Source organism: Apiospora marii (genome assembly GCF_038362585.1).
Source record: "Apiospora marii strain CBS 49790 chromosome Unknown utg000004l_segment0_segment1, whole genome shotgun sequence".
Classification (NCBI taxonomy): domain Eukaryota; kingdom Fungi; phylum Ascomycota; class Sordariomycetes; order Amphisphaeriales; family Apiosporaceae; genus Apiospora; species Apiospora marii.
Genome location: NW_027117376.1, coordinates 1,711,003 through 1,738,856, shown reverse-complemented (window position 1 = coordinate 1,738,856; position 27,854 = coordinate 1,711,003). Strand labels below are relative to the sequence as shown.

The 27,854-nt window shown below is 54.3% G+C and overlaps 8 protein-coding genes across 8 annotated transcripts; 6 read left to right on the top strand and 2 right to left on the bottom strand.

The window, feature by feature from the left end:
* Window positions 1-477: 477 nt before the first annotated feature.
* Window positions 478-1,482, top strand: PG985_007490 (uncharacterized protein; the record flags this gene model as incomplete). Its single annotated transcript, XM_066827258.1, has 2 exons — window positions 478-805; window positions 872-1,482. The coding sequence occupies 2 exons, from the start codon at window positions 478-480 to the stop codon at window positions 1,480-1,482; spliced, it is 939 nt and encodes a 312-aa protein (XP_066684933.1).
* Window positions 1,483-1,559: 77 nt separating this feature from the next.
* Window positions 1,560-2,288, top strand: PG985_007489 (uncharacterized protein; the record flags this gene model as incomplete). The annotated part of the gene is made up of 1 exon (XM_066827257.1): window positions 1,560-2,288. The coding sequence occupies one exon, from the start codon at window positions 1,560-1,562 to the stop codon at window positions 2,286-2,288; it is 729 nt and encodes a 242-aa protein (XP_066684932.1).
* A 1,163-nt stretch (window positions 2,289-3,451) lies between these two features.
* On the top strand, window positions 3,452-4,060 carry PG985_007488 (LysM domain-containing protein; the record flags this gene model as incomplete). The annotated part of the gene is made up of 1 exon (XM_066827256.1): window positions 3,452-4,060. One exon carries the CDS (start codon window positions 3,452-3,454, stop codon window positions 4,058-4,060), a length of 609 nt encoding a protein of 202 aa, XP_066684931.1.
* Window positions 4,061-4,849: 789 nt separating this feature from the next.
* Window positions 4,850-8,011, top strand: PG985_007487 (histidyl-tRNA synthetase; the record flags this gene model as incomplete). Its single annotated transcript, XM_066827255.1, has 3 exons — window positions 4,850-5,149; window positions 6,103-6,283; window positions 6,351-8,011. 3 exons carry the CDS (start codon window positions 4,850-4,852, stop codon window positions 8,009-8,011), a joined length of 2,142 nt encoding a protein of 713 aa, XP_066684930.1.
* Window positions 8,012-16,238: 8,227 nt separating this feature from the next.
* PG985_007486 (uncharacterized protein) lies at window positions 16,239-18,041 on the top strand (the record flags this gene model as incomplete). The annotated part of the gene is made up of 1 exon (XM_066827254.1): window positions 16,239-18,041. The coding sequence occupies one exon, from the start codon at window positions 16,239-16,241 to the stop codon at window positions 18,039-18,041; it is 1,803 nt and encodes a 600-aa protein (XP_066684929.1).
* Window positions 18,042-19,244: 1,203 nt separating this feature from the next.
* Window positions 19,245-20,673, bottom strand: PG985_007485 (CAMK/CAMK1 protein kinase; the record flags this gene model as incomplete). The annotated part of the gene is made up of 4 exons (XM_066827253.1): window positions 19,245-19,613; window positions 19,709-20,094; window positions 20,160-20,576; window positions 20,667-20,673. The coding sequence occupies 4 exons, from the start codon at window positions 20,671-20,673 to the stop codon at window positions 19,245-19,247; spliced, it is 1,179 nt and encodes a 392-aa protein (XP_066684928.1).
* A 3,011-nt stretch (window positions 20,674-23,684) lies between these two features.
* On the bottom strand, window positions 23,685-24,292 carry PG985_007484 (ubiquitin-conjugating enzyme; the record flags this gene model as incomplete). The annotated part of the gene is made up of 3 exons (XM_066827252.1): window positions 23,685-23,953; window positions 24,030-24,180; window positions 24,251-24,292. The coding sequence occupies 3 exons, from the start codon at window positions 24,290-24,292 to the stop codon at window positions 23,685-23,687; spliced, it is 462 nt and encodes a 153-aa protein (XP_066684927.1).
* Window positions 24,293-25,229: 937 nt separating this feature from the next.
* PG985_007483 (Sec1-like protein) lies at window positions 25,230-27,595 on the top strand (the record flags this gene model as incomplete). The annotated part of the gene is made up of 4 exons (XM_066827251.1): window positions 25,230-25,307; window positions 25,422-25,617; window positions 25,789-27,396; window positions 27,471-27,595. The coding sequence occupies 4 exons, from the start codon at window positions 25,230-25,232 to the stop codon at window positions 27,593-27,595; spliced, it is 2,007 nt and encodes a 668-aa protein (XP_066684926.1).
* Between the last annotated feature and the right edge of the window lie 259 nt (window positions 27,596-27,854).

Below are 27,854 nucleotides of genomic sequence, written 5' to 3'. Positions count from 1 at the left end.
GTTGGTCCATGTCATCAATACAGCGAGATGCTCCGCCAGCGAGGATCTCGCTAGGCTTTCAGCTACTCCATCCACACAAACAACGGCTGGAGCCTCGTTCTGTGGTCAAAACAAAAATTCTAAGCGCTTGAGAGAATCTAGTGCGAATATACGATGCCTACCTGAAAGCGTGGTGTTCATTCACAGGGGTGACGATCTTAGCGTTCACGTCAGACGGCGACACACTATGATGTCGGGTGCTAGAAAGCAACCTGGCTCCAATCACTTGGTAGCACATCTCATACACGAAACCAAAAGCACCAGCATCACGTAATTTTATCCGAGGTTCTCCGTGTAGGTATAGAGTCGGCATACAGGTATATATCACCAAAGCTCGGCGCTTCTATTACAATGTGCTTCCTCCTCCCCTCTCCCCCTCCCTTTCAGCACATCCATTCCACTATCCAAAAACACAGGCACCTGCTCTAAACAGTGAGAATGACATCCGACAGTACATTCCCGCCCTCCAGCTTCGTCGACGTGGTAGAGACCAAAGCAAGGGATGCCCCAAATAGTCTCTACTGCCAGGTTCTCGAGGCGGACTGGCGCGAAAAGGGGCCCCGCGATGTCACCTACGCGCAGGTAGCCCGGGCCGTCGACGCCCTGAGCTGGTGGCTCGACGAGCGCTTCGGCCCTTCCCAGGACTTTGCCGCGTTTTCCTACCACGGCGAAAGCGATTTTCGATATGCCCTCCTCATCCTGGCTGCCAAGAAGACGCAGCGTAAGGTGTGTTTTGCCGCCATCGGGTCGCTCGCCCACTTTCCCCGTACCTGATAACTAGATAGTGTGTGTGGCCTCATGATGCTGACTACTGAGCCCAATATGTAGATAGTCATTCCCCAAGTCGGCCGGCTGACGCACGAAGCGCTGCTGAGCCTCCTCGACAACACGGCCTGCAACCACTGGCTCAGCGGCGCGCCAGTAAGCGTGCAAACAGCCGCCGCACTTTCATCGGAGCGGCCCGGCTTGCAATGCGAGCAACTCCCGTCCCTGGACCACTGGCTCACCGTCGACGCCGCCACCACGACACCCAAATACCCCTACAGCAAGCCCTGGGAGGAAGCCATGCGCGACCCGCTCTTCGTCATCCACTCGTCGGGCACCACGGGGATCCCCAAGCACTTCACCTGGACGCTCGCCATGTTCAGCCACTTCAACGCCTGCCGGGACCTCCCCGGCGGCACCGTCGAGAACCCGCACCTGATGCTGGCGGCCACCCGCCACAAGCGCGTCTTCTGGATCGCGCCGCCGACCTGGCTGGGCGGCATCCTGGGGCTCTTCGGCCTGCCGCTCTTCTTCCACGCGGTCCCCGTCTTCCCGCCCGCGGACGCGCCGGCGCCGCTGCCGAGCGACTACGCCCTGGACCTTCCGAAAGACTCTCTTCTCCTTCTTCTTCTTCTTCTGCGACTGATCACAGGAAGAAGCTCGACGGCGCCTTCCTGACCCCCTCCCACATCCGGGACCTCTGCCTCGCCCCCGGCGGCGGCGGCCTCGCCCTCCTCCGCTCCTTCGACCTCGTCATGTCGGCCGGCGCCGCCGTCGACGCCGCGACCGGCGACAAGTTGTGCCGCGACGTGCTGCTGGCCATCAACGTCGGCTCGACCGAGATGGGCGCGCTGATGCAGCACCGGTACGCCGACCCGGCCGACTGGAAGTACTACCATTTTGACGAGCGCGTCGGTTGTCGCATGGTGCCCCATTCCTCTACCTCGTCCGACTCTGGGTCTGGGTTTGGTTTGTATGAGCTGGTCATCGACAGGAAACCCGAGTACGCCCGCTGGCAGCCCGTGTTCGAGCTGTTCCCGGACAGGGGCGTGCATCGCTCCGAGGATCTGTACGAGCCGCACCCGACCAAGAAGGACCTGTGGCTCCATCGCGGTCGGGCCGACGACTTGTTCAAGCTCAAGTGGATGCAGCAGGTGAAAGCCACGGACATGGAGAGCGGGCTCGAGCGGCACCCCCTTGTTGCCACGGCCTTGGTCGGCGGCGAGGGCCGGCCTGTTCCCTTTGTGATCTTGGAACTCAGAGGCGGCAGCGAGGAGGAGATGAAGAAGGATTTCCGAGACCAAATTGGGGCTTTGATTGACGAGGTCAATGAGCAGGTGGTCGGCCAGGTTCGTATCCCGAGGGATAAAGTAATTGTGGCGGACTCGGCCCGGCCGTTCAGGAGGCTGGGTAAGGGGACGCTGGATCGGATAGGGGTGTTGGCTGACTACAAGGAGGAGATCGAGAAGTTGTATAGTGCATGAAGGGCTTCGATGAGGTTTATATGTTTTGTATCGAGGTGATCAATATGAAAGCTGTTGCTTGCCAGTTTGTGTCCTGGTCATGATCATCCGCTTGGAAATCAATACCAATACCATCTTCGTCTGATCACGTATTTGAGGGCTTTGGATCGTTGCTGTAGCAGAATGCCTGGCCAGCTTCCTCCTCCGACCAGAAAAAAGGAGGAATGAGTGATGTCTTCGCCACAGTCCTCTGCGCACTTCTTTGCCAGAAGTGCCATCATGATGGCCACGATCCACAGGGCTAGCATGGGAGCGTACAGGCGTCGAAGAGACGCATGACCCAGCGGATTCTGAGTGTAAGGCCAAAGCAGACTCCCAGTATAGGTCGTATGCATATGCATGTGGTCACGATTATAGGCATTTCGAAAAGCTGCTATGAAACGACGGCTGTCGGGATTCGCATGCAGTCTGATCGCATTTTCCCTTACATTTTCCTGTCACTGCCATTGTTAACACAGCTGCTATTGGTCACATAAACTTTGGGTGGCATATCAAGATTAGCATTGGATCCGGCTTGCCAGAACATTTTGTAAGGCGCCGAGCTTGTGTATCAGCCATGAAGACGTTCACGCTCGCATCCCTTTTGCTGATTTGCAGGCGATACGTTGATTCTGCAGACATCGTAACAGCAAAATCCAACGATGCGAGGTTTTCCCGCAGCATGCCAGCTTCGAACAACGCATGCAGTGTGCAGCGCAGTGTTGTCAATACGTCGTACACAGTATTTAGCAGTAGTCAGCAAGTGGCTGTTGTCGCAGATCTTTGGTCGGTTTTGGTTTTTGGTTGGCTGTGGTGATGAAACAAAAGGGGCCCTGCCTTGACGTCAGACCACTTTGTCCGGCAATGCAGCGGGCGGTGGCTGAGCGCCTCGGCACCCCTTGACGCGTACCATCGAACGTTGCTTGCCGGTTTGAATCCAAGCAGCGACCAGACGAAACGAACATTGCTGTTTCTTCCAATTCATCCAAAAACAACTGATCAAAACATTCATCGTTGCATTGAAAAATCGAAGAACTTCGCATCTGAACATTTTGATTGATTTTCGAAAAGAGGCGGCCGAGAATTGCCAGATTGGACTTGCATCAATCACATCACTCATCCGACACTAAGCACCAGACACAAAGATGGGTCGCTGGTCGCAGTACGACACGGACGAGGAGCGCCTGCCCGAGGGTATGGTGCGCATCGGCTACGACGCCGACGACCAGACCTACACCTTCCGCGACACCAACGACGGCAGCATCTGGGAGAGCGCCCCGGGCAGCCAGTACGGGCGCCTCACGCGCATTTCCGGGCCCTCCTCATCATCAGGCGGCGTCCACCGCCCTAACGAGAGCGGCGGCTACAGCGACGGGGCAGACGCCCCACCTCCGCCCTACGACCACCACGCCGAGCCCGACGACAGCTGGAGCGGCAACCAGAAGGTCTCGTGGCGGGCCGACATGATGCCCCTGCTGAATTTCTTCATGATCATCGGTCTTTTCCTGCTGGGCGTCTTTTGGTTCCTGCACAAGACCGTGGGCAGCGGCAGCGGCAACGAAGGGGCGCCGGCGCCGGCGGTGCCCCAGTGTGCGGCGGGCGCGCACACGTACAGTATCAAGAAAGGCGACACGTGCTGGGGCATTGCGGATCGCCGGGGCCTCGAGGTCGACGATATCCTGGGGGAGAACAAGGGGCTCGATTGCGATAACCTCGAGATTGGCGACTTGATCTGTGTACCGACGACTTCCTGAGGAGCTGGCTGGCTGGCTTGATACTTTGACTTTGACTGCTTGGATACTGGATGAGATGGGGCCATGAGGCTATGTTGCCGTCTGACACATGAAGTGTTTGTTGGATAGGGGGTCCGGTCGGGAGGGTTTGGCTGGGTATATACATGAGAGGCCTATATTCTATCCCCAAGATAGTTCCGTACGTCGAAGTACGTATGCGACGCATCTCGAGATCCGATGTCAATAGTCCACCCTGGGCGCCATACCATCTACCAATAAAAGGAATATCCCGACCTGATGGAATACAAATCACCAAATTCAATAAGAGTGGGCACATACCCTCATTCGCCAAGCAGCATCTCTAGAAATGAAAAGGTCGACAACGTGAAGGAACGAAGCTCAAGGTGCGACCCAAGGCAGGAACAATGTTCCTACCCACGGCGGTGTTATTGAATCTGGGAAGGTAACAATGGACTTCATGAAGGAAGGTGCGAACACACCTTCAAACATCTTCGATTTCTCTCATGTACCGCAGCATCTACCTAACTTGATGTCCCCATGGCAGTCGCAATAGGTGACTTGTGTCTCTAGCACCGTAGGGTGCAAAAACCCCAGTGTCATGTCGAGAATAGGTTCTTCACCTCCCATATCCAACCATCCAAACTTGACTATCATAGACAGAATTCCTTCAACAGTCGCTACTCATCCACCAACTATCCAAACTTGACTATCAGAGACAGAGTTTCTTCAGCAGTTGCTACTCATCCACCAACTCCCACTTACTTTGACAAAATAAGATACATCACCAGAATGTTCCGCGCACGCCTCGTCCTTTCAGCCCTGCTGACGGCCATGACCCCCGACAGGGTAGGCCCTGACGAGTCGACGCCCGCAATAGTGCACGATTTTGTCGGAAGAGAGCTCAACCTTACCGAGAACCGCTACAACACCTACATCAGAACCTACAACCGTTCCAACGGCGAAACTGGCAGCGTTGAAATCGGGGTCGGGCAAGACCACATCTGGGTGGACATCCACGGCGACCGCCCCAATGGCAAGTGTTGGCTATTCAGCGTGGACAGGCATGGCCCTCCACGAATCTGGGACATGGTCCGCTGTTGACAGCCTGGCAGAGAGCTGCTTTGGTGCGAGGACATATTACTGGGGGCCTGGCGGAGGTCACTGTCGGTGGCTTTCTCAAAGCGCGTCTTATACCCCTGACCCTGATTGCAGGGTGAAGGCTTCCAGTGTTAAGGACGGTCCTTCTGTCTCGACCCAGTCGACCCGAGCGAACTTTGAATTGGTTGGAAACAAGAAGGGTTGAAAAAGAGGTATCTTTCTTGAGGAATCGATTGGGATTATCCGTACAGCGGGCATCATGCCGTGACTACAACCTAACCAGGTTAATTAATACACCACTTTCAAAACCACTCTCGTTCAATGATCATGGTGTAAAACCATATGCTTCGTCATTCACGTCTCGCACGTATTAGTGGCATTGCCGATGTTTCTTGGCCCGGAAGTAGATCAAGAGATTCGTACAATGTCTAGATGAAATAGATAACTGCATGCCCGCATAAGTTTTATCCAGCCCAATATCGTCACAGCAAGCCGTTGCGCAAGTGCACAATTTACCCCTCCATGCTCCATTGAAAGTGGGATGTCGAACACAGGCCCGCCGATCTCCGGCAGCCTACTCAGCGCTAGGCTGGTGAGAAAATTGGCTGCCAGGGCCAATGGCAGCAGCTACAGACACACACAGCAAGCGCCCGTTACCAGCAGCACTTGCACCTTTAGCTATCAGCCTTGCATTGGTTCCGGCGCATCTCCCTGTAACGTGACCCGCCTGACTCACAGATTTCAATTTTTTGGAGAGGGCAATTGGAAAAAGAGGGAAGCGCAAAGGTCGACGGCTGCGGGGCTACTTCTGCCGCAACACTCAGAATCTGTGAATGCCTCCCCTACCTCGCCGCGCTTTCAGGCCTCCTGCAAGACTCCCACGACAATCGCTTACAGGTCCGCTGTATCGCACACTGCCTCTGCCTCTGCTGCAACGGCCACAGCTACTGCCCGCGACCCAGACCCACGCTATCAGCAGTCGTGCTGCGAAGGCTGCCGCCACCCTGCGAGCCTATAGTGTCACAGCCTCTTCCTCGCCCGCACACCTCCCCGACGCATCTCACGAGTCCACCATGGCGCCGAAACAGAAGTTCGACCTGAAGACCCCTAAGGGTACCAAGGACTGTAAGAATCGGGACCGCATACCTGCAAAGTTGAGTTGTGGCGCGACAGCAGACTGATATATCCCCAGGGCAGGGCACTGATATGGTCATTCGCGACCACATCTTCAACACCATCACCAAAGTTTTCAAGCGACACGGCGGTGTGACCATCGATACCCCCGTCTTCGAGCTGCGCGAGATCCTGGCCGGCAAGTATGGCGAGGACAGCAAGCTCATCTACGACCTGGCCGACCAGGGCGGCGAGATCACCTCGCTGCGCTACGATCTGACGGTCCCCTTTGCCCGCTGGCTCGCCATGAACAAGGACGTCCAGTCCATCAAGCGCTACCACATCGCCAAGGTCTACCGCCGCGACCAGCCCGCCATGACCAAGGGTCGCATGCGCGAGTTCTACCAGTGCGACTTCGACATTGCCGGCGACTACGACGCCATGCTGCCCGACGCCGAGGTCCTGCGCATCGTCTCCGAGGTCTTCGACGCCCTCGGCTGGCGGGGCACCTACACCATCAAGCTCAACCACCGCAAGATCCTCGACGGCATCTTCCAGGTCTGCGGCGTCCCCGAGGACAAGATCCGCACCATCTCGTCCGCCGTGGACAAGCTCGACAAGAGCCCCTGGGCCGACGTGCGCAAGGAGATGGTCGAGGAGAAGGGCCTGGCCGAGGAGTGCGCCGACAAGATCGGCAAGTGGGTCGTGAAGAAGGGAGGCAAGGACCTGATCGCCGAGCTGCGCGCCGATGTCGACCTGTCGGCCAACGAGCTCATGAAGAAGGGCATGGATGAGCTGGATCTGCTGTTCGAGTACCTCGACGCCTTCAACGCGGCAGGCGCCGTGTCGTTCGACCTGAGCTTGGCCCGTGGCTTGGACTACTACACCGGTGTTATCTACGAGGTGGTTACAGAAGGTTCCGCCGGCAAATCCGCGCCTGAGGCTGGCGAAGGTGCCGAGAAGCCGAAAAAGAAGGGCAAGAAGGGCCCAGCGGACGCCGACGAGGATCGGTCGTCGGACCCCTCCGTCGGTGTCGGCAGTGTGGCTGCCGGCGGCCGCTACGACAATCTGGTGGGCATGTTCTCCGGCAAGACTCAGATTCCCTGCGTGGGTATCTCATTCGGCGTCGACCGGATATTCTCTATCACAAAGGCACGCATGGAGGCCGACAAGACCTCTGCTCAGGTCAGGAAAAACGAGGTCGATGTCTACGTGATGGCATTCGGTGGTAAGGGCTTCGAGGGTCTTCTTAAGGAGCGCATGTCAGTGTGCAATACCTTGTGGGAGGCCGGAATAAACGTAAGTTCACTATTTGCAGCAGCTGGCCCCAAGTGCTGGGGAAACCCAATACGGAAGTCGAACGCTAATCATGGGACACAGGCCGAATTCCTTTACAAGAAGAAGCCCAAGCTGCAGAACCAGTTCAAGGCGGCTGAGGGCAACGGCGTCCCCTTTGCCGTCGTGCTGGGCGAGGACGAGCTGGCGCAGGGTCAGGTCAAGATCAAGGAGATGGGCCTGCGCGACGGCCACCCGGAGAAGGAAGGCGTGCTGGTAGAGCTGGCCAACGTGGCCGAGGAGGTGAAGGCGCGCCTCCTGCGGAAACAGAAGCTCGACGAGATGACGACACAGGCCGAGGGGCTGCGAGTCGTCTACGGTATCCGAGGCGAGGAGATCACGCCGGGCGAGACGGCCGCGGCGGTGGAACCTGCTGCGCCTGTGGACGGCAGCAACGCCGCTTAGGGCGGCAATATAGACGAGAAAGAAGAATAAAAACACAAGAACCACTCTGTCACATAAGTTTACCCCATATCTATCTTCTTTGCGGTGTATGGCATGATGCGATGTGTCTATCCGATCGTATGGTTCTCGATACGAGGCCCGTTGCAAGCAAACAGCGGTATTCGGAAACCCGCGATAAGAGCCTCACCGACGATGATGAAACACCCCGCCGTTGTTTCACTGATTGGTGCCATGCGGATGAGATTCTCGGGTCGGCTACTGCAGCTGGGGAGGGTCTGCTTTACCTCTTACGGGGTACCTACATATCTTTTGGGTAAGGGCAGGACCAAAACCGCACAGAGGACTGGGTCGATAACGAGTCAAGTACAAACGAGAGAGCCGAAAGGGGGAGCTAGGGTGGCTGGTATGTATGCGAGGGAACGCCGATCAATCCTGGGAAATTCTACGAACGAACGAAAACGGTAACTGTAACTGCGTGTCGTGGGTGGGCTCCAATCGCGCAAGTTTCTGATGGACCAGGTTGGTGATCCTGACGTCGGATCACCTCTTTCTGATTCCCATGTTGATGTGTTGGTATGCAAGTGTTTTCCCACTTTATGCACCAACACATCTTCCGCCGTTGCTGTTGTCGTCGGATGTGCAATGCAGGCAGACAGACCCTGCATCGATGTTATCCACGGTATCTGACGATCAATTGCAGATATGCAAGGTCTTTTCCCTCCCCCGGGCTGCTACAATACACACATGAGACGAGAGAAGGAGGGAGAGAGAGTTCGGGTTGGCAATGGTTGATGGATGGGGGACTAATCCAAATGCGCGTATCATTCTGAGCAAAGGCAGGCAGGGCAGGCAGTTGGCAGGAGACAGGGTCACGCTCGGGCAGGCATACATATGCGACTTGTCACATTTCGACAACGGAAACATTTCCATCATCGGTCAAACGGTGTGCTTGTTTTGCACCTATTAAGCGATGCCATTCCAGAGGGGGGATAGCACAATTCGCCCGTCACCTGTCGCCCGCACGCTCGCTCGCGAACGGACGTCGCGCCTACGATGAATGCGACGGTGCTTCAACCATGGTTCTGCAGCTCTGGGAAACCGCATCGCGTTACAGGTAAGGCAGGACCGAGTCACATGGTCACGATTTCTGGTCACGAGGCTTGGCTGGCCCTCTTTCACGCCTCGTCTCTTCACCGTTCGTGAGGGGGTGGTGGTTGGTTTTGGCAGGAGTTTTGGGTCCCGTTGTTCCCACCTCTGCGACGACGCGGAAAGCGAGCGAAGCAAATTGGGGATTGATACGAGAAAGAGAAAGTCGTTGACCGCTTTGCTCTCTCTTTGTTTACATATGAGAGGAGAAAAAAGAACGAAAGGGGAAAAGAGAGGAAAAAGGCCGAGAGAGAGGGGATATCGACATGCGTCTCGGAGATAGGCACTGCCACTGCCAATGACTGCCACCACCTCCTCCCCGTTCCGTCATGGATGCAAATCCGGTACGCCCCAACCCAACCCTGCGCAAAGATGGGAAGGAACAAGAAAAAAGAGGCCCCGCCGCCGCTGTTGTCGGGTCTTGCGTCTTGCGTCGTCGCAAGTGCGGGGGAGCAGTGCGTGTAGTGTGGCCCGTGAGGGGGGAGGGAGGAAGGGAGGGATCATGGGTTAGTTAGTTGGTGGTTGGCCCGCCCCGAGCGCGAGATCGAACCAAAACGCGAGCCGATTGCCCTGTTGGGAAAGAAGGTCAAGGTCGGGACAGTGCATCAAACCCATCCTCTTTCTTTTACGGTGGAGCTTTTTGAAGCTTTTGGTTCCCTCCATTCGGCAGTGAAGAGTCCAAACAGAGAGAAGAGAACCACATATGCGTCGAGATTGGTAGAGCTCCTAATATCCATGCAAGTTTCTATTTGGCTGGTAACTCGGTGAGCTCGGCCGTCGGTCAGTTCCTTCAATCCTTCTCTATGTCCACTTTATGCGTGGTACAGAACGTGGTGGATAGAGAATCCATTTCAGAAGTCCATACCTACTCCTCTCTTCCTCCTCAATACCGGAAGTCTAGACTCGCGGTGATCAACTGATGTGCTCAGAAAGCCAGCAGGGTGTTCCCTGAGCCGGTTTCCGGCCTACCGACCCTTACCACTTACCTTATTCTCGCCGGGTTCCACGAAGGTTTGCGACAACTCGGTACGGCGGTTTTTGTATTACGTACGAACGAGCCGTCAAACCTGTCAGTCATCTGGGCAGTTGGTAGCCAAGGTCGGCTGGCTTGCTTGCCCACCACATGAATTTTAATAACTGTGCCGCTGTCAAAGCTCCGTGACATGTTGACAATCCCTGTCCTGATATAGCGAAAATAGCGTGACTTATCTCGGTGACGATTCAGCAGCGTAGCATCGCATCGGGCTCATCTTCATCTTGGTTTGAAGACGCTTATTACTCGTCTAAATTCTCCTATATGCCACACGCAGTATGAATTGATCACAATGCAAGGTCGCCCCCACCCATTGGCTGCGTGCTTCAGGTTCCGCTGCTCACTCACTCACTCACTGGCCCGACAAACGACTCGCCGCAGTCGTGGTCTGGTCATCTTTCTGGAAACTCGTCAGAAATCCCTTGTTCGAGGTGGTTCATAAACGGAGGACGAACAGGTTCAGCCTGCAGTGCACCCGGGATACCCCTTCCTCAGCTAATGCGCCCCGACGGGCCGGCAGGACGGGAAGCAAGAGTCATGAAAACTGGACGAGTCGGCTTGGCCGGATGAATAAAGGGGACGAGAGACACAGAGATCGGCCTAGACGGGAAGTAGACAACGTGGCTGGCGCATGCAGTGGTTTGGGATGGGTCCCCGAATGTCTGGATCCCTATTTTCTCAAACGTGCGTGGCAGTTGTCTTAGAGGTTGACGCACGACCTGTGCTTCCGGACCGCGCGTTGTACGTCGTTGCATCACCGGCTGGCCCTCTTGCACCCCCGACCCGGGGGCGCGTAGGAATGCAATGCAAGTGTGCAACAACAGCTGGTGGTTTTGTCCTGCCTGCGGTCTCTGCTGCGGTGTAATCTCCGTCGTCCAATGAGGACGTGTGTTACCGACAGACGTGCAGTTTCATCGACCGACTCAGCTTATTAGGAGAGGGGGCGACAGCTATATGTAGGCAGGATGAGAAAGTATTAGCGACCGCGAACAGACGGGAGATCTCCCTATCGCCGGCGATATAGATAGAGAGCGACATAGTGGTATCGCGACCACCTGCGTTGAATCGTGCTGATACGACTTCCAAGGATGCTTCCATGTTTGCCCCCGGCCCGTCGAGATTATGGTGGTATTGTACCAAAGCAGCATAGTGATGATCTCTCTCTCTCCCTCTTTCTCTTTCTGCTCGTCACGTTGCGTAAAGGTCAGCATATCCAGGTCGACTTCTGGTCGACAACCTAATTTCTTAAAAGGTGCTCGAAACCTGTCAGAAACTTGGCAGGCATGGAAATAGGTCCTGTCATAAAACGCTTTGACGGGACGAGGGGTCACGTTAGTACGCATGTATGTAGCACAGCTCGCTCGCACAGGTATGTCTAGACGGGCCATGAACCCTTGAAAAAGCGCGGCCGACAAGTAGACAGGCAGGTCGCACGCAGCTGGGGAGCTGGCTGTGCGAGTCTGCGACTAAAATGTTTTAGACCGTGAGTATGTTTCAGCTGCGACGTCGAGGGGAAACGACGCAACGAAAGGGAAGAATACACTTTGTGGTTAGTGTGGTTGGTTCGACCGGATGCGGGAACCTGCAGATAATCTCCTCGGAACACAACCCGACTGACGACTCGGCCTTTTTTGGCCTTTGGTCTACGTAGGTAAGGTACGGCTTCTTCCATTCGTTGGTTGGCCGGCTGGCAGGCCGCAGGCCGCCCATGCAACCGACGCTTCCGCGCGGCATGAATCCCAGAAATGAGAACATTTGCGACGACAATGGCAATTCATCGGACACTTATTTTTTCTCATACCGGGCAGAGCAGCCTTGCCAGCCCAGGTCCTCCAGCTGTAATGGCACTTCAGATGCACATTTCATCAGATGGTACGTACGCATCTCTGGAGACAAGGCGGGGGCGCCAGACGGTCAAGCGTCCTACGATCGTGATGGCAGTCTAGGCAATCTTTTCTACCTTGTATCTACCGACTACGGAGAGCAGCAGGCAAGGAAAAAACCACATGGCAAAGGGCGGGACTCACCACTCGTTCGCCTCACCGAGAGCAAAGCCCCAAAGTACCTACCTAATGCCGGGCGGGACTCCATTCTACATAGGGGTCTGGCTTGTTTGTTGTTTTCTCATTACCGCAGAGATCAGAGCGTCGTAGGGTTTGGTTTGTTCGTGGAAAGGGCAAAGGTTCTTTCTTCCCAAGCAAAACCCCCACCACCCACCGCGGACGGACCTCGAAGGCACATCTGATGCAACGGTTTTTGGTGGGCGGAGGGAAATAGCGTCGCAATCGTCAAAGTCGCCGGCAGCAGAGGCTAGGCTGGACTGGGGGAAACTCCGTAATCACGAGTATCATACCGTATGTGATAAGTGATGTGTATGGTGGAGGAGCAGGTGGCAGGTAAGAAGGAAAACAAAAAGAGATAGAAAAGAAAAGCACGTTCCTTACGGTCCCCGTCTGCGGCGTCGCATTGGATCGGTCCATCCTCATCGTTTATTCTTTCACTGTACTATTCTGAAATACTGGGCTCCAGTTGGTCTCTATTTGGTATGCAATTCCATTTGAATGCGCCCATTGCTGGTGCGACTCGAGGAAAGGGCGAGCGCTGTGCGAACTGATTTCCGCAAGGGACCAATGATGGCAAGCAGAACGAATGGGCACAGATTGCACTTCATCTGTGCAGGCGCTCTAGCAGCAACACCAAATCCATAGATACTATCCATGCCATTACTGCGGCTGGGGCGGGCTGGACGGAGACGCGCGGGTGTTGATCACGGATGAGGGAATAACAGAAGTCAACGTCGGTGAGCAGAGTGAAGAGCCACCAGCTGCCAGCTTTCTTCGTTTTAGGCAGGTGGTTACAGTAAGTCCAGTCCATATATGTATGTGTGTGTTATGCAGGTCGTGTGCGCGGGATATCCGTTTCTCTCCAAGACGCCGCGACTGACTGAATTTATGGCATCAACTACCACCAGCCTCCGGCACTTGTGCGCGTAGGTAGAAAACCAGGGCCGCGGCCTACTAATGCACCTAGGCCTTGGATCGTGGAAACTCTCGCGATAATGCCAACGGGTTTTCCTGCGTAGTAAATCTCTCGTTTCTCCTTCGGGCGGGACTTGGAAGGGCGTCTCTGGACTGCGATTGGACCCAGGCGAGGCCTATCGCCTGCATGCTGTGTAGATCACCAAAGAAACAAGAAGCACGAGAGTGGGTTCTCTCGAGTTCCTTCAGCGCTCGAGTACTACGAGCTACTCCGTATTGGGACTGTGAAGAAATTTGTGTGCTCGTATACGACCCAAATGATGCCCAATTGCAGCCTCTGCTTCGCATTCAGTAATATCGGGCTCTTGCGAATCGAAGGAGATAGCCGGGTTTGCTGTTGTTTCCTAGTGTCATCTGGTCGTCGATGCGGCTTTGCCTGCCTGGGTTGCTGCTTGCTGACAGCCTGTACCGATGTACTCCAGTGCTGACTAGTCGGGGCTTTTGCGCAGGGGTAAAGGAGGTGACCCCCAGTTTTAGTCAGGATCAGCTGCAGGGGTTTCCCTACGAGACGGTACGGTCTCTATCCTTGCTTCCCGGTAAGGATGCGGAAAAAGGGGGGGTTCGAGCCCTGCCCTCACGAACCCGCATACCTAAGGCCAATCAGCTTTCACTGTTCGCTCTGTCCAGGACCTTTTCAATCTCTCCCACAATCCCACATGGAACTCCAGCCTCTGGGTTTTGCTTGTACCGTGCCTAGCAGTACGTAGACAGTGGGTTGCAGTTTGCAAAAGAGGACATAATGAGGGCGTCATAGCGACCGACAAAGCAGTTACGTACGGTACGGTACGCTACGTGAGGCTACGGTTTGGAGTCGCGCAACCTGCAACGCACGCCTCCCTTTGGAATGCTGCTAACCTAATAAGCAAAGCCATCGTGAGCTAAATGGTTAGCCCATTAGGTATTCCCCGTAAGCACCTGGGCAGAAGCAGCCCGTAACATGGAGATTGCCGTCTTATGTAGATATGGCCATTGCTTGAAATTCGATCCGATAGGCTATTTCTGTCCTCTCTTCCAAGCAGGCGGGAGGGCTAATGAAGGGCGGCTGAAGCAATTCTACTGCTCCGTGTAGGTGTTATGCAACGCAACGATTGTTACGGAGTAAGATGTGACGAAGATGAAGTACGGTAGGTGGGCCGTCGCACCGTCTCGCTGGTGAGAAAGCACAGGCCCGGCCCTAAACAGCACAAGGGAGCGCCGATTTCGAACAAAAGCAGTCTGCGAACCGCAAGGCGAAGGAGATCGGCTCAACGTGGCTGGCTGGGTTGGCAAGGTACGGTACGGTACGCAAAGCAGATGGCAGATTGGGTCATCGGGGCCATGGGAGCCAAGTGTGTCCTTTTTTTTTCCCTCTTCCTTCTTGTGTGTACCTCACATATCTCTTTTGCCGTCTTGGGCCAATCTGCAGTACCTAAACCGGATATGCATGCCCATACCTGGCAACTGGCAGACAGGGACTACCCCGTCGCGCCTTTTCGATTCGAGTCTAAGCTCGATGCCGGTACTAAGGGAAGCATAATCCGCTTCGCTTAATGGCAGGGGGTCTAGGTACATACATACTGTGGTAGGTGGTTGTCACCTTAGGTAGGTGCTACCGTACAAGACTGGCAGGCCAGGTCCAGGACCGGGCCAAAAATGATACATCAATACACTACTCTGGGGGTCGACTATCCACCTATCTTTCTTGTGTTCGTTCGTTCCAGTCTTGATATGTGTGCTCTGAGCTGGGTGTTCCATCATTTCTTATTATTCTACAACCTGCATCTTGCATGTTCGAGTTGAGTTTTTTTTTTCTTCTACCCTCTCGTCTTCTTGCTCCGCCATATTTTGGGGACGCCCTAGTTTTCGACCTGGTTGCTTTTGTGTAAGATTTTTGTTACTTGGTTGCCTTGCTTGCTTCTTCACAGACTTTTTCCCGTCCAACCAGCCATCACCGTCAACCACCCAGACCTGCACCCGTCCGTTTCCCACTTTAAGGTTTAGACTGCTGTTACCGCATGTAGCCTGCGTGGAAGACAGGTCCCGACAACCTCTTTTTGAATCGAACCTTCTCTTCCTCTCCCCCTGGACTCGACTCCTGCGAACAGCTCAGCTCGGATCCTCCTAGTTTTTGCAAAAGAGTTGTGTTCTCATTCCACTAGAGCTCGACTACTCTTCCGGAATCTGTCGTGTGTTGGACAAAGTGGTTTGTCCTGTTCGTCCTTGATCAGGGAAATCTGCGGCTGGGCTACACGCAAACCAAATCTACAACACCGGATTGACCAGTCGCTTATTCTCACTTACACGGTACCCACCCACTCAATACACCACACACACCACTCCCGGATCTCCCAATCCCAGCAGCAACTGCACGCTTCCCAGGGATTGAATCGGGTCTATGCGAAACTACCTTGCCACCCTTCAGACGACGCAAGGAAACCGAACAAGTTTGCCTTTCTTGACACTTCTGGCCATCCTCTGTCGGGGGTCGGCTTGAGCCTTACCGGCCTGTGCTTCAGCGTCTGAAACCCCGTGGTTTCTGAACAGTCTGGGTTGCCCCGGCTTCAACTACGACATCATCCCCCATTCCAGCTCCTCCCTCGCCCTCGCGCACCAAGCGCATTGTGCCATTGTGTGCCTGACACACACACAGCCTCTGTCGAGTGTCAGCAACACACTCACGCCAGACTCCTCTTTTGATCTGAACTCACAAATTCTGTTCATCCTTTCTGGCATCTGACGCAGTCTGAACTTCTCTCAAGTCTATTTTCAGAACTCGCTACTGTACATGCTCTACTAATCAGAATTCTTATTGCGCCAAAGCAGCTGTACGCCCTAATACCGTTGCGTATAGACAGACATTGGATACGCTCTAGTCTCGCTACCGAGGCCTCATCCGGACAGACCTCCCCCAGCCTCTCTAACTCGGGCGGCGTCCCGTGAGCGGACCATCCTCAGGAACCGCTTTCTGAGAGTTCGTCCGTTGTGACTTGGGCATTTTACGGAGCCGGCCACCTCTCCAGCATCCCTCAAGATGGGTGGACTTATACCCCTCCTCCTGCCGTCTGTCGGCAGCTCTCGCATAGTTTCCGATAACTACGAGTCGAGGAGGCGAGCTTCAGTACAGGAACCCAAAAGTCCATTGGCCTCGACGCATCGTCGCCAGCAATCATTACCTGTCGTGGTGACAAGGAACCCCAGGCGCCCGTCGATATCGACGACTATTCAGCAAATCACTGTCTTGCCCTATACCGCCGACGAATGGAAGAAGACGCTCGGCGAAGTGAAACAGAAGTATCTCAACCGCAAATACCGAACTTGCTCAGCAAAGTGCTGTGAGATCCTCGATAATCTTAAGGACACGTCCAACGTTGAGCCTCTGCACCTGGTCTATCTGCACTTTTACGCTGCCTCGTCGTTCGAGATGTGTGCCCGGCCGTTGTCTCAGTCTTCCACTTACCGCACCAAGCTGCTGCGGGACGCACGGGAGCACTACGAAGATGCGGCACTGCTGATTAACAAAGCGGAGGAGGTGACCACCCAAAAGTCCCGATCCGGGTCCGTGTCCTCCATCGCGTCGCACTCGCCTTCGTTGTCTCTCAGCTCCTGCCTGAACGCATCCCCGAGGTCTTCGATGTCTTCGGGCGACGAAACGCCGGGCAGCAAGCGCCCCACCAAGAAGAAGAAGAAGGTCTCCTTTTCGGGCCTGCCCGATCTCGAGGAGGTCACCAAGCCCATGCCGCAGCCGGATCCCTACTATCGCCCGGACAGCCCCACCCTGGGATGGGAGGAGAGTTACTACGTGTTCGGCACGCCCGCGCCGCCCGCGCCGCAACAGGAGCAACCCGTGGAATCGCTACCGGCTCCGCTTGCTTCAGTTGCCGAGACGGAACCGGAACCGGAATCGCCTGCGTCGTTCTCGCGCAAGGAGTTTTCGTTCCCCTCTCCGCCATCGACGCCAACGCCACCCGCGGATGACGATGGCAGTACGTTTAACCTGGAGCTGTTCCTCCAGACCAAGTCCATGAACCGTCTTGTGTCACAGCTGTCCGCGCTGCGCTCGCAGATCGCATACCACCGCGACGCCATCGAGGGTCTCCTGGTGTCGTCCGAGGAAGCCGCCGAAATCCCGGTGGTACCCGAAGTGCCGCCCGTGCCGTCTATCCCCGGACTGACTCGCAACATCTCGCCCTTCTCCGCGTCGTCTTCCTCCGCCGAGGACTCGGACGGCCCGCCTACGCCCACGTCCACGACGGTCGCGGTTTTCGAGCAGCAAGGCGACTTCTCGCCCAAGACCCACGCGTCGCCCGGATTCTTCGACCTGGAAGCGCACATGCGCCGGATGGAGGAGCAGCAGATGCAACAGCAGAAGCAGCAGCAGCGGCAACACCCCGCCTACTTCACGATGCCGGACTGGAGCCGAGGCAGCGGCAATAACAACTATAGCCACCACGGCCGGTCGCAGTCCAGCGCGGGCCCTTACTACATCCCCTCCACGAGGCCCGCGGTGACCACTACTACTACGACTCCGGATATGCGCCCCCGCAGCAGCGACAGCAACTCGTCCGAGGTCACAATGACGCCGTCCATCAGCGCGCGACAGGAGGAGACGGCGAGCTACTATCACCACCACCCGCCGCCCCAGATCCAGCGGCCGGCGTCGGCCGCCGCGATCGCCCGGCCTGGGTCCGCGACGCCGCCTGCGATGACGGCCGCGGACGAGGGGATCCGGGACCGCATTGAGCGGCTCCGGGCGGGCGGCTGGCAGAGGAAGCGCTTCGACAACCGGCGGTACGAGGCGCTGCGGGAGCAGGTCCTGGGCGAGCTTGGCGTCTAAGAAGACCGCTCTCTCTGCACAGGGACTGGGACTGCCCTAACTTATAATCACCAATCGACCAACCTATTTACACTTGGCCTATAATGGTCAAACACCATTACTTTTATGACTTCACTTTTCTCCCCCAGACCCGGGGAGGGGGAAGAAAGCAATCTGTTTCCAAAAAGGGAAAAGGCGTTCGGCATAATACCATCATAGAAAGCTGTTTTGACTTTTTTTTCTTGTCATTTATCTCTCTCGAAAAAAGAAAAGGAGGGGGCGGCGAAAGTCGAAGGTTGAAGTTCGAACGGGGAAGGAGGTATTTGCGATTTCCAAAGTTGCGGATAATGTTTTCTTCACTCGTCATCTTTCGATCTCTTCCCCTGTTTTTTATTTTCTCTTTTTTCTTATTTTCTAATGTTTGTGTGCTATATTGTACAAAACAGCATGTACATGTATTTATTATCTATACGACTTGAGACGTTTTTCGGGATCTATCTGTACCACAAAGAGAGGGATGAGGAGGGAAGGGAAGGGAAGGGAGCATTTGCATGATACCTGAGTCGCTAGGGGCTTAATGATTCCAAGAGCAATACGAAGATCAACATATGATTTCAAACAAAACAACATTTTATAGCTTCTTCAAGTGACATCCATGGCAGCTGATGTTGCGCTTCGCGTCGGACGTAGCGGTTGACACCCGCACTACACAGCGTGTACAGTTGTTAACCACTTGAATGTTTATACTATATGCATCGGAGGTAACGCAGTTATTACCGGTTATGCCATAACCAACTATTCCACTCCCCAGAATACGCCTTTAAATGGAGAGCAGCGCACTGTTTGTCGTGTGCAAAGTCCTGACTGGAATAGCAATGGCACAGCAAACAAAATGGCAATACAAGCAACATCCAGACATGAGCCGTACGTAGTCTTGCTCTTCAAACGCTCACATTATCAACTCGATAGATGATGACCACACATGAAATAGCGATTCTGGATATTGAGAAAATGAATGGCCTTCATCCTCCTTCGGTGTACCTCGTAGACTCCGCGCGAAAAGATTTAGTTTTCCAAGCAGGCAATGCTTGATCAGTCCTAATATAGTAGTAGTAGAATTCCCTCACCAAACGCTTTCACTCAAAAGGGTATCTTTCCCAATCGACGACGACAACGACGACCCCGACCCCCATCCCATTTCTGCAGGTTGGTCACTTGGCCACTTTAATTGCCGAAGCTCTTTCGTCTAGCCTCCTTTTCTACCTCCTCCTTGACCTTGAGTGTCTGCTCCTGCTCCTTCATCTCGCGGACCTTGGCCATGACCACCTCGCGGAATATGGCTCCCTTGACTGCCTTGTTAAGCTTGTCCTTGCCACTAGCAGCGGCTGCCGACGCGGCGGCGGCCGGGTTCTGGGGCAGGTCCGGGTTCTCGGGATCGTCCTCCTGCATCTTGAGCGCCTCGATACGGTTGGCCAGCTTAACCATCTCAATACCTCTCTTGAGGCGCGCCTTGGCCATGTAGGCCTTGATCTCGGGCAGCAAGTTGTGGTCGGTAGCGTTCTCGCCACTAAGCCAGATGTGGTCAAGTGCTTGCTGTATGGAGTGTTAGTAAATTCGTCGTTTCTCTTATGTATGCGTGTCGCAACCTAATCTGGAAGCTTGGGGAAAAGGAGACTTTTGACACGTACCTGACTTGTCCAGCGGTTGTCGGCGTCGGGCTGCAACAGGTGCATAATGAAATCCTTGGCGTCCTGGCTGACGTCCTTCCAGTACCGCTCGTGGAAGACCACCTGGGCGTTGCTGCACTCGTCGATCAAATCTTGGAGGTTCTCGGAGCGGAACGGGGAGTAACCGCAGAGGAGGGTATAAGTGATGACACCCATGGACCACATGTCGACGGGCTTTCCGTGGCCCTTCTTCAGCATGACTTCGGGGGCGGCGTAGCCAAACGATCCGGCCATTGTGGTGAGCACTTCATCCTTAGTGTCGAGCATTTTCGCAATGCCGAAATCGGCCAGGACCAAATCGGAGTCGGGGGCCTTGCTGAGGTACAGCAAATTCTCCGGTTTGAGATCTGGACATGTGCGTTAGTAGACGCCCTTCGCGCAACAAACGAATTCTTCTGTATCGGGTGTTCACCTCGGTGGACAACGTTGTTGCGGTGAAGGTAGTCGACGGCTCCGAGCACCTGCTTGATGGTCTGGGAAGCATCCTTCTCCGTGAACTTGCCCTGCTCGCAGATGCGGTCGAACAGCTCTCCGCCCGTCGCAAGCTCGGTGACGATGTAGTACTTGTCCCTCGACTCGAACCAGTCGACGAAGCGCACGATGGAGGGGTGCTTGAGGCGCTGGAGCATGTCGAGCTCGTCGTAGACCATCTTCTCGTTGCCCTTGACGTTCTTCTTCAGGATGATCTTGATGGCGACCTTGCCGGTCGGGCCATCGGCTTCGCGGACGATTCCATAGGTGCCGGCTCCGAGGGTCTTGCCAAACCGATACTTGGACTTCTTATCGTAGCTTTCGGGTTGGCCTTGGAGGCGGCTGAGCATCCCCGAGACTGGCGGGCGGGCAAGCAAACAAACAAACGGTCAGCACACAACTTTTGCAGCACGGTGAAGCAATCACGTAAAATGCATGGTCAACTTACGACTCATTGTGCCTGCGGGTTCGGGTGTTTGCAGGTCGCAGTCGTCGCGGACTGGCGAAGTGGTGTGTGTACTTAAAGATAAGTCTGCTATTTAGGGGGGCGCGACGGAGGAGGGAAAGGTGATGAGAATAGAACTAGGAGGGTCGAGGTGGGGTAATGATGCTGGTTCGGTGGTTTCGAAGAAAGAGAAAAGCAGCCCGCCCGTTTGCCCGTGAAAACGAAGCGGCGTGCAACGTATTTGTTGGACTTGGAGGCCCTTTGGGGATCCGACAGAAAAATTGGGTAAAGTCTTTTTTCCTTCAAATGTAAGAAGCTTGGAGCCCAATGTTCCTGGAATCAACACGTACAACCCCAGAGGCAGTAGGCAATTGAACGTCTGCCAGGCCAGGAGTGGGCTTCAGCTGCTGTACGTAAATATAACTTGGCTTGGCGTCCGACGTTAGAGCGTAGGAGGGTCTTTTTGGGGAGGGGCTGAGCCGCGGGGGTCCCGATATAATAACTCCTTCAGTAGCAGGGGTCTATGGTTTTTGGAAGTAGTGGTAGGTACAGATAGGAATGGCGAAACAGCGTTTGATTGTAAGATTGCTCGGTCAAAGAGAGGATCAAGTAAGGAAATGACTCTTCTGAATCACAGGCTGGGCTTCTGTCCTTGAAAGTGTAGTTGGGTAGATAGGTAGGAAAGTCTCTCGAAGGTTGAGTTGTCGCAACCCTCCAGTCCTGACGTATAAGGATCGACGGAGGGAGCTGGTTACTTGTAGTTGGATGTTTTATGTTCGCTCACGCAACAAGGATGCGACTGGTCAGGTATGGCGGCTGGCAGGTTTTCTCCTAGGAACCTTACCTGCCTACTCAATGCGAGCCAGAGGCCAACACGTACGATGACACAAGAGTCGTGACTTTGCCTACCCCATCACATTTTGGCAAACAAGGCTGTGCCTGGCGTGCGCAAATGAAACGATGCGATACGATGCCAGTGCTACCCACAGCCTACCCTGAACTGTGACTGGGCTGGACGGAGCTTGGGCTTACGGGGAGAAAAAGCCTTGCTACGAGCCCAGCAGGGTGAATGGGCCATATACGGACTCCCATGTGGCTGCTCAGCCGCAGCGACCGAGACAGCCCAACAACATCCAGCCCTCCTAGGCGGAATACGTTGTGATGTGCGCTGCTGCCATTGAGCGACTCGTCCGTCGTGGAAATTGCCTGGCTGCAACCCTTCATCGGCTTTTGTTGACGAGAACAAACATCTCCAACGGACGGCAGGACGAAGCGACTAGGACAACAGCCAGCCAGCAGCAGGGGCCGGGCCCGCGGAGTAGGTAGTGGCCTGGAGAATGCCATTGTGGCTAAGCCCGGGAAGTCGGCAACAGATGGGTATGCCGCCAGCACCAGCATACCAACGTACCTAGTAATTGGCCGTAGCAGACGTATGTAGTTACACCAGGATCCGGCTATGTGGTTCGTCTTCGTAAGCGCGCTATCCACCAAACACGGTCAAGAAACAGCATGCGAAGGGGTATCGTTGCTTTTCACCCATGACTCATGCTCCGCCGGCCGTGCTCGTCGTCTATTACTTGGACAAAAAGCACGTACTATACTCAAAGATGCTTCCGTCGAAGCGAAAGAAGTGAAGATGGAGATATTTGCAAAGTTGCTTTCATCTTGTCTAAATAGTACGATCTTTTTGGCAAGGGCCCTGAATTCGCTAGCCTGGAGATGTGGATACATACAGTAACACTTCAGCTAGTGGCCGGCCGCATGTTCGTCTGGACTTCTGATTACAAAAAGTCCATTGATGGCTTTGACATACGGTCACTATTACTGGCCACCTGCATAGTTAGGTAGTATATCCAACTGGTAAACGACTATATCAACATTTGCCATTCTTACTCCCTGAGTAGTTGCTATTAATGGAGTGGGGGCCTGTTTACTTACAGGGTTAGAACTATCCGTGACCCCTCCCTCTCGCCAGTCTGTGATGCTGTGTAAGATATCGTAAAGTGATACGCTGCGAGCCCGTAACTTACATCTCAAGTGGTCGTCAATGGTCAGACGTATTGTTTGGCATACCCGCTGCAGTATTACTTATTGAATGCATCAGATGATACCCCGACTCAGGGTGTCATCTATAGCAGATTCCAGCTAACCATGTTTGTTTGATACCTCAAGCTGATGTATGTAGTAGATTCCAAACTCGTCTAGAGTTGTTACGTCCAGTTACAGCCGAAATGCATCCCGTCCATCTTGCACATCATCATGCATTGATCGATTCTGTTCTTGAGTTGGTGACCTAAACCGCTGCAACTCCAAGTGCGTTTCAGCTCGCTTTCCTTCTCTTTGCGAACGAGCAACCGGCAACCCCCTCATTCGCATCTGCTGTCAATACGACGAACCCGTTCATTCCATTCCACTGATTGAATACACTGGTTGACGCCACTTCGGCGCTAGGTACCCATAGCTGGCATTCCTCCCGTGTGCCGCATGACACTCACTTTAGGGCATACGCTTACCACACGAGTCTACTTCAAATACTGCAGATGATGATGGTAACGCAATGCTGGCTTTTCAGATTGCCTCTGTGCATGGGCGCCTAACGTGAAGACAATGCAACATACCCAGGACTAACCTATTCAATGAAGAGGGGTGACCGCACTCTGATGTTGGTTACCTTTGTACCGGCTGCCGGCCTTGAATTATCGATATTTCCCATATCGCTACCCCAACAGTAACAGCTGCTTCTGCAAGTATACTGCTGTAGATATGGCTCGGGGTAGATGTGAGCAGAATGGATGCGCCCGCTGTGTAGTTCGCCAAACTCCTGTACGGTGCCATACCGCAGCCTAACCTTAATGCTTGAATGCACCCACTTCCAGTGCTTCCTCCGCTACAGGCGTGATTGCATCTTGCCATGCCGCCAACCTGCTGCGGCGTCTCGAAATATACTCTATCGCTTCTGATCCAGCCAGCCCCCTGCTCACCCCCCTTTAACGTCGCCGGGGCCAAATAGATATGCGCCGCCTATACTTCGTTATCGTGATAGTAGAACTCGATGTCCTTCGGCCGTGCCTTGTTTGTGCTGACGAAGTCGGCGTCGCCTTCGGGCCGGTGGTTCTTTGTGTTGCCCGTGAGCATGCTCTGGATGCTCATACATACGCTCTCGACATTTTGTACGGGGCTCCAGCCCGAGGAGCCCAGGAGGTCGAGGCAGATAATGCCGTTGGAGTAGATGTGCGGGTGCATGGGTATCGGCCGGTTTTCTTGCTTTGTGAAGACAACCTCGGGGGGTTCTGTGGCGGAAACTAGGTTAGTTGATGCTTTCTACATATGGGGGTAGGAAAGGATAAACAATCCATGCCTGCATACCAATAGGATATTGCTTGCCGAACCGAAACTTCAGTCGATAGGTCTCGCCGGCGTAGATGGGGTTTTGGTCGAGCACTTGTATGTCCAGTAGCCATTCCTGCAGGTCGTCGGCTTTGACGAGCGTTATGCCGGGCGGCAAGGTTTTCTGGATCTGCTCGCACGAAAAACAAATCAATACCTGTACAAAACTAACAGGCGCATGGTGGTGAAAGCTTGCTTACCTTCGTGAGCTCCTTGCCCAGACGCTTCGTTCCTAAGGACATTGCGGCGGATGTTGTGTGGTCTGCGGCGCAACTTTTCGTTGGGGGTGACTCTGCTCTCTATCTCCGCGTGTGCGAGTTTCGATGGTGGGGGTGTGATGGTTGGCGGCTGAGGTGACGGAAGCGCTCAACCAGTATTCAACTACCTACTGAGTCGGTTGCAGACAAGTGGTGCTGCCGCTCTCAGCGCTTGGTGTATGCCGGGCAACCACCAAGCGGTCGTTGGAATGGACTGTCTTAATTATTCCACTTACTCCAGATTATTACAGTGGAATAAACGAGTACTACTGGAATAATATTCCGTAGAACTGCTTATTCTGGAGGAGACTTGACCGGTTATTCTCGCAGGGGCTTGCTGAATAGCCCGAGATATCCACAAGTCGTTGGTGTAGCGTGAAATCGACCTTTGCTCGGGTGGTATGGTATGGGGATGGCGGTGGATCAGATGTTCGCTTGCTGTAGGTTCAAATACAGAATAAATCGGCAGCAGATGAAGGACCCTTGAATGCAATTCTTTGAATGCCCATATGCCCTTGATTTGGGGTCGGGAGGGCAGCCAGGTATTGGTGGGGTTGTGATATGTATGGCGATTATGGTACAGAGGGATGATGATACTTAGCGTGGCGCTAGTCATAGGTGGTAGTTTTATGTACCACCTATATATAATGCACGCAGAACAGGCTGACAGGCCGTCAGAGATACAGCTTTTAGCGTGCTGCACCCTCTGACGTCGACACGGGCCCAGAGCAGCAGAGCTCGCCCACACCCCAGAATCCACCGGTCGCGGTGCATGCTGAAGAGCTCCGGAAGCTCAATCAATCAATTGATGCTCACTCGTTCGCGCCCTTGATGCACACTCGCCTGGTTACCTTATTCACAAGCTCGCGCTCCCATTCCCTCTCTCCCAACCTGCCACCCCCATGAAGAGAGCTCATACATAATGGCTCCTCATGTGGGGTTCGACCCCGAACAAGTGAAAGATAAGGCTCGCAAAGACCTTCTCTATCTGCTAGAAGCTGTAAGTAAGGCTACCTCCCTCCCTCTTTACCGCTCTGCCTCTCCCGATAGCTTTCGAAACGAACATCCGACGACCTGACTATTAACGAACCTTTCTTCCTCTCCCTCTCTCTAGGTTCGCGGTAAAAAGAACCTCGTCATCGAACGGAGTCTTGCCGGCCCCATTGGCACCGTAGTCAAGGTCTCGACGCTCCAGGATTACGGCGTGGACAAGTTCTTCTTCATCGAAAACAGCAATGCCGATACAAGCCAGCGCAATGTGGTGTTCATGGCGCGAGGCGAATGCGCCCGCCATGCGGGGGCTGTTGCCGGTGAGCCAGCGTCTATCCTTTATTTCTTGACTTCAAGCTGGGGGCACGCGCGTGGGGTGTATACCTTGTCGCTCTATCCTGCTTGAGTCCAGAATAAGCGCAGCCCATAGAATATACCGCGTGTCGGCGACGTGAGATGTCGTCGTGGTTGGCTGACAATATGTGATATAGAACACGTGAAGCGACTGCAGCGTGAGAGCCAGACGGGTCACGAATTTCACATCTTCTGGGTGCCCCGCCGAACACTGGTTGCCGACAAGCTGCTGGAGGAAAGCGGTGTTTTGGGCGACGTCAACATTCATGAGCTTCCGTTATACTTCTTCCCTCTCGAACGAGACGTGCTATCCCTTGAGCTCGAAGATTCATTCCGGGACCTATACCTCTGCAAAGACACAACGCCGGCCTTCCTCATGGCCAAAGCTCTCATGGAGATTCAGTCCAAACATGGTCTCTTCCCTCGGGTCATTGGCAAGGGCGACAACGCCAAGCGGGTCTCGACCCTTCTTGCGCGCATGCGACAGGAGATCTTGGCCGGAGACGACACATCCGAATCCAGTAGGACCGGGCTGACACCCAGCAACACGATGGAGAGCGTCATCATTATTGACCGTGAAGTCGATATGGTAACCCCATTGCTCAAGCAGCTGACGTACGAGGGCCTCATTGATGAAGTTTTCAAGATCCAGAACAACCAAACAGACGTTGATTCTACCATTGTGGGAGCGGTGGCCCAACAAGCGTCTTCCAGCACATCTACCGCACCGCCAGCGGCCAGTCCTGTGTCGAGGAAGCGGAAGATACAGCTTGACTCCTCCGACAAGTTGTACGATGGCCTACGCGATACCAATTTTGCCATTGTCGGCGTTCTCCTTCACAAAGTTGCCAGGCGTCTCCAGAGCGACTACGATAGCCGGCATACCTCCAGAACCACGGCTGAGCTCAAGGAGTTTGTGAAGAAGCTGCCTGGCTACCAAGCTGAACAACAAAGTCTCAAGATTCATACAGGTCTCGCGGAAGAAATCAAGAAGTATACAGAGACGGATGAGTTCAGTCGGATGCTCGAGGTCCAACAGAACCTAGCCGCCGGCGCTGATCCTAGTTCCCAGTTCGATGCTATCGAAGAGCTCATTGCCAGAGATATGCCTCTTCCCGAAATGCTGCGCCTGATCACGATTTATTCTTGTATATCGGGTGGCATCAAGTCGAAAGAATATGACCAGTTCCGAAGACTGGTTCTGGAAGGTTACGGCTACCAGCACCTTCTAACGCTCAATAACCTCGAGAAGTTACAACTGTTTCTTTCCCGAGCATCACCGATGGCAAATATGATACCGATACCGGGTTCTGGGACGGCGACGGGCACCAAAACCAATTATACATATCTCAGGAAACAACTGCGTCTCATTGTCGACGAAGTCAACGAACACGATCCGAACGACATCGCCTACGTTTACAGCGGGTACGCGCCGCTATCGATTCGACTCGTGCAGTGCATACTGCAGAAGCAATACATGCTATCCATTACCCGCGGTAATGGTGTAACCTCGACAGGCACGACCACGGGTGGGGGCGCACAGGGTTGGCGGGGGTTTGATGAAGCTGTGAAGCATGCAAGGGGCCAAACCTTTGACGACTTGCAAAAGGGCGAGGACAAGGCCGTCAAGGCACGGGCACTGTTGTCTGGCGGAGGTGAGAAGAAGACCGTCTTCGTCGTGTTCGTGGGAGGCATCACTTTTACAGAAATTGCCGCGCTACGATTTATAGCCAAGAAGGAAGAAGGTTGGTTTTTTCCCCTTTCCATGTTCGCAAACTACTACTCCCGATACTAATCTTTTTCACTCCTTCTCTATCAGCCCGACGAAATATTGTTATCTGCACTACGTCGATCATCAGCGGAAATAAGATGATGGAGGCGGCGATCGAGAAGGAATCGTTTACGAAAGAACGGCCGAAGGCTCCTGCGACAGGCACTGCGTAGTTGGGGAACGCAGTTGGCCAGCCAATGGTATTGGTGGTGGTGCATGCTACATATACCCAGAGATCTTGCAATGCGACGAGGTATGATGTTGAAGACTGTCAGATTAGCCAACTATACCAAGATTGCATCAATGCCGGTCGCTCCCAAAAACCAACAGGGGCTTGTCTCATGGACAGTCGCAAGTAATTCGATTAGGCCAATGAATTGTCCGACATCTTGAGTCGTATCCAGTAAGTGATATATGTATGGCTTGGTCGAG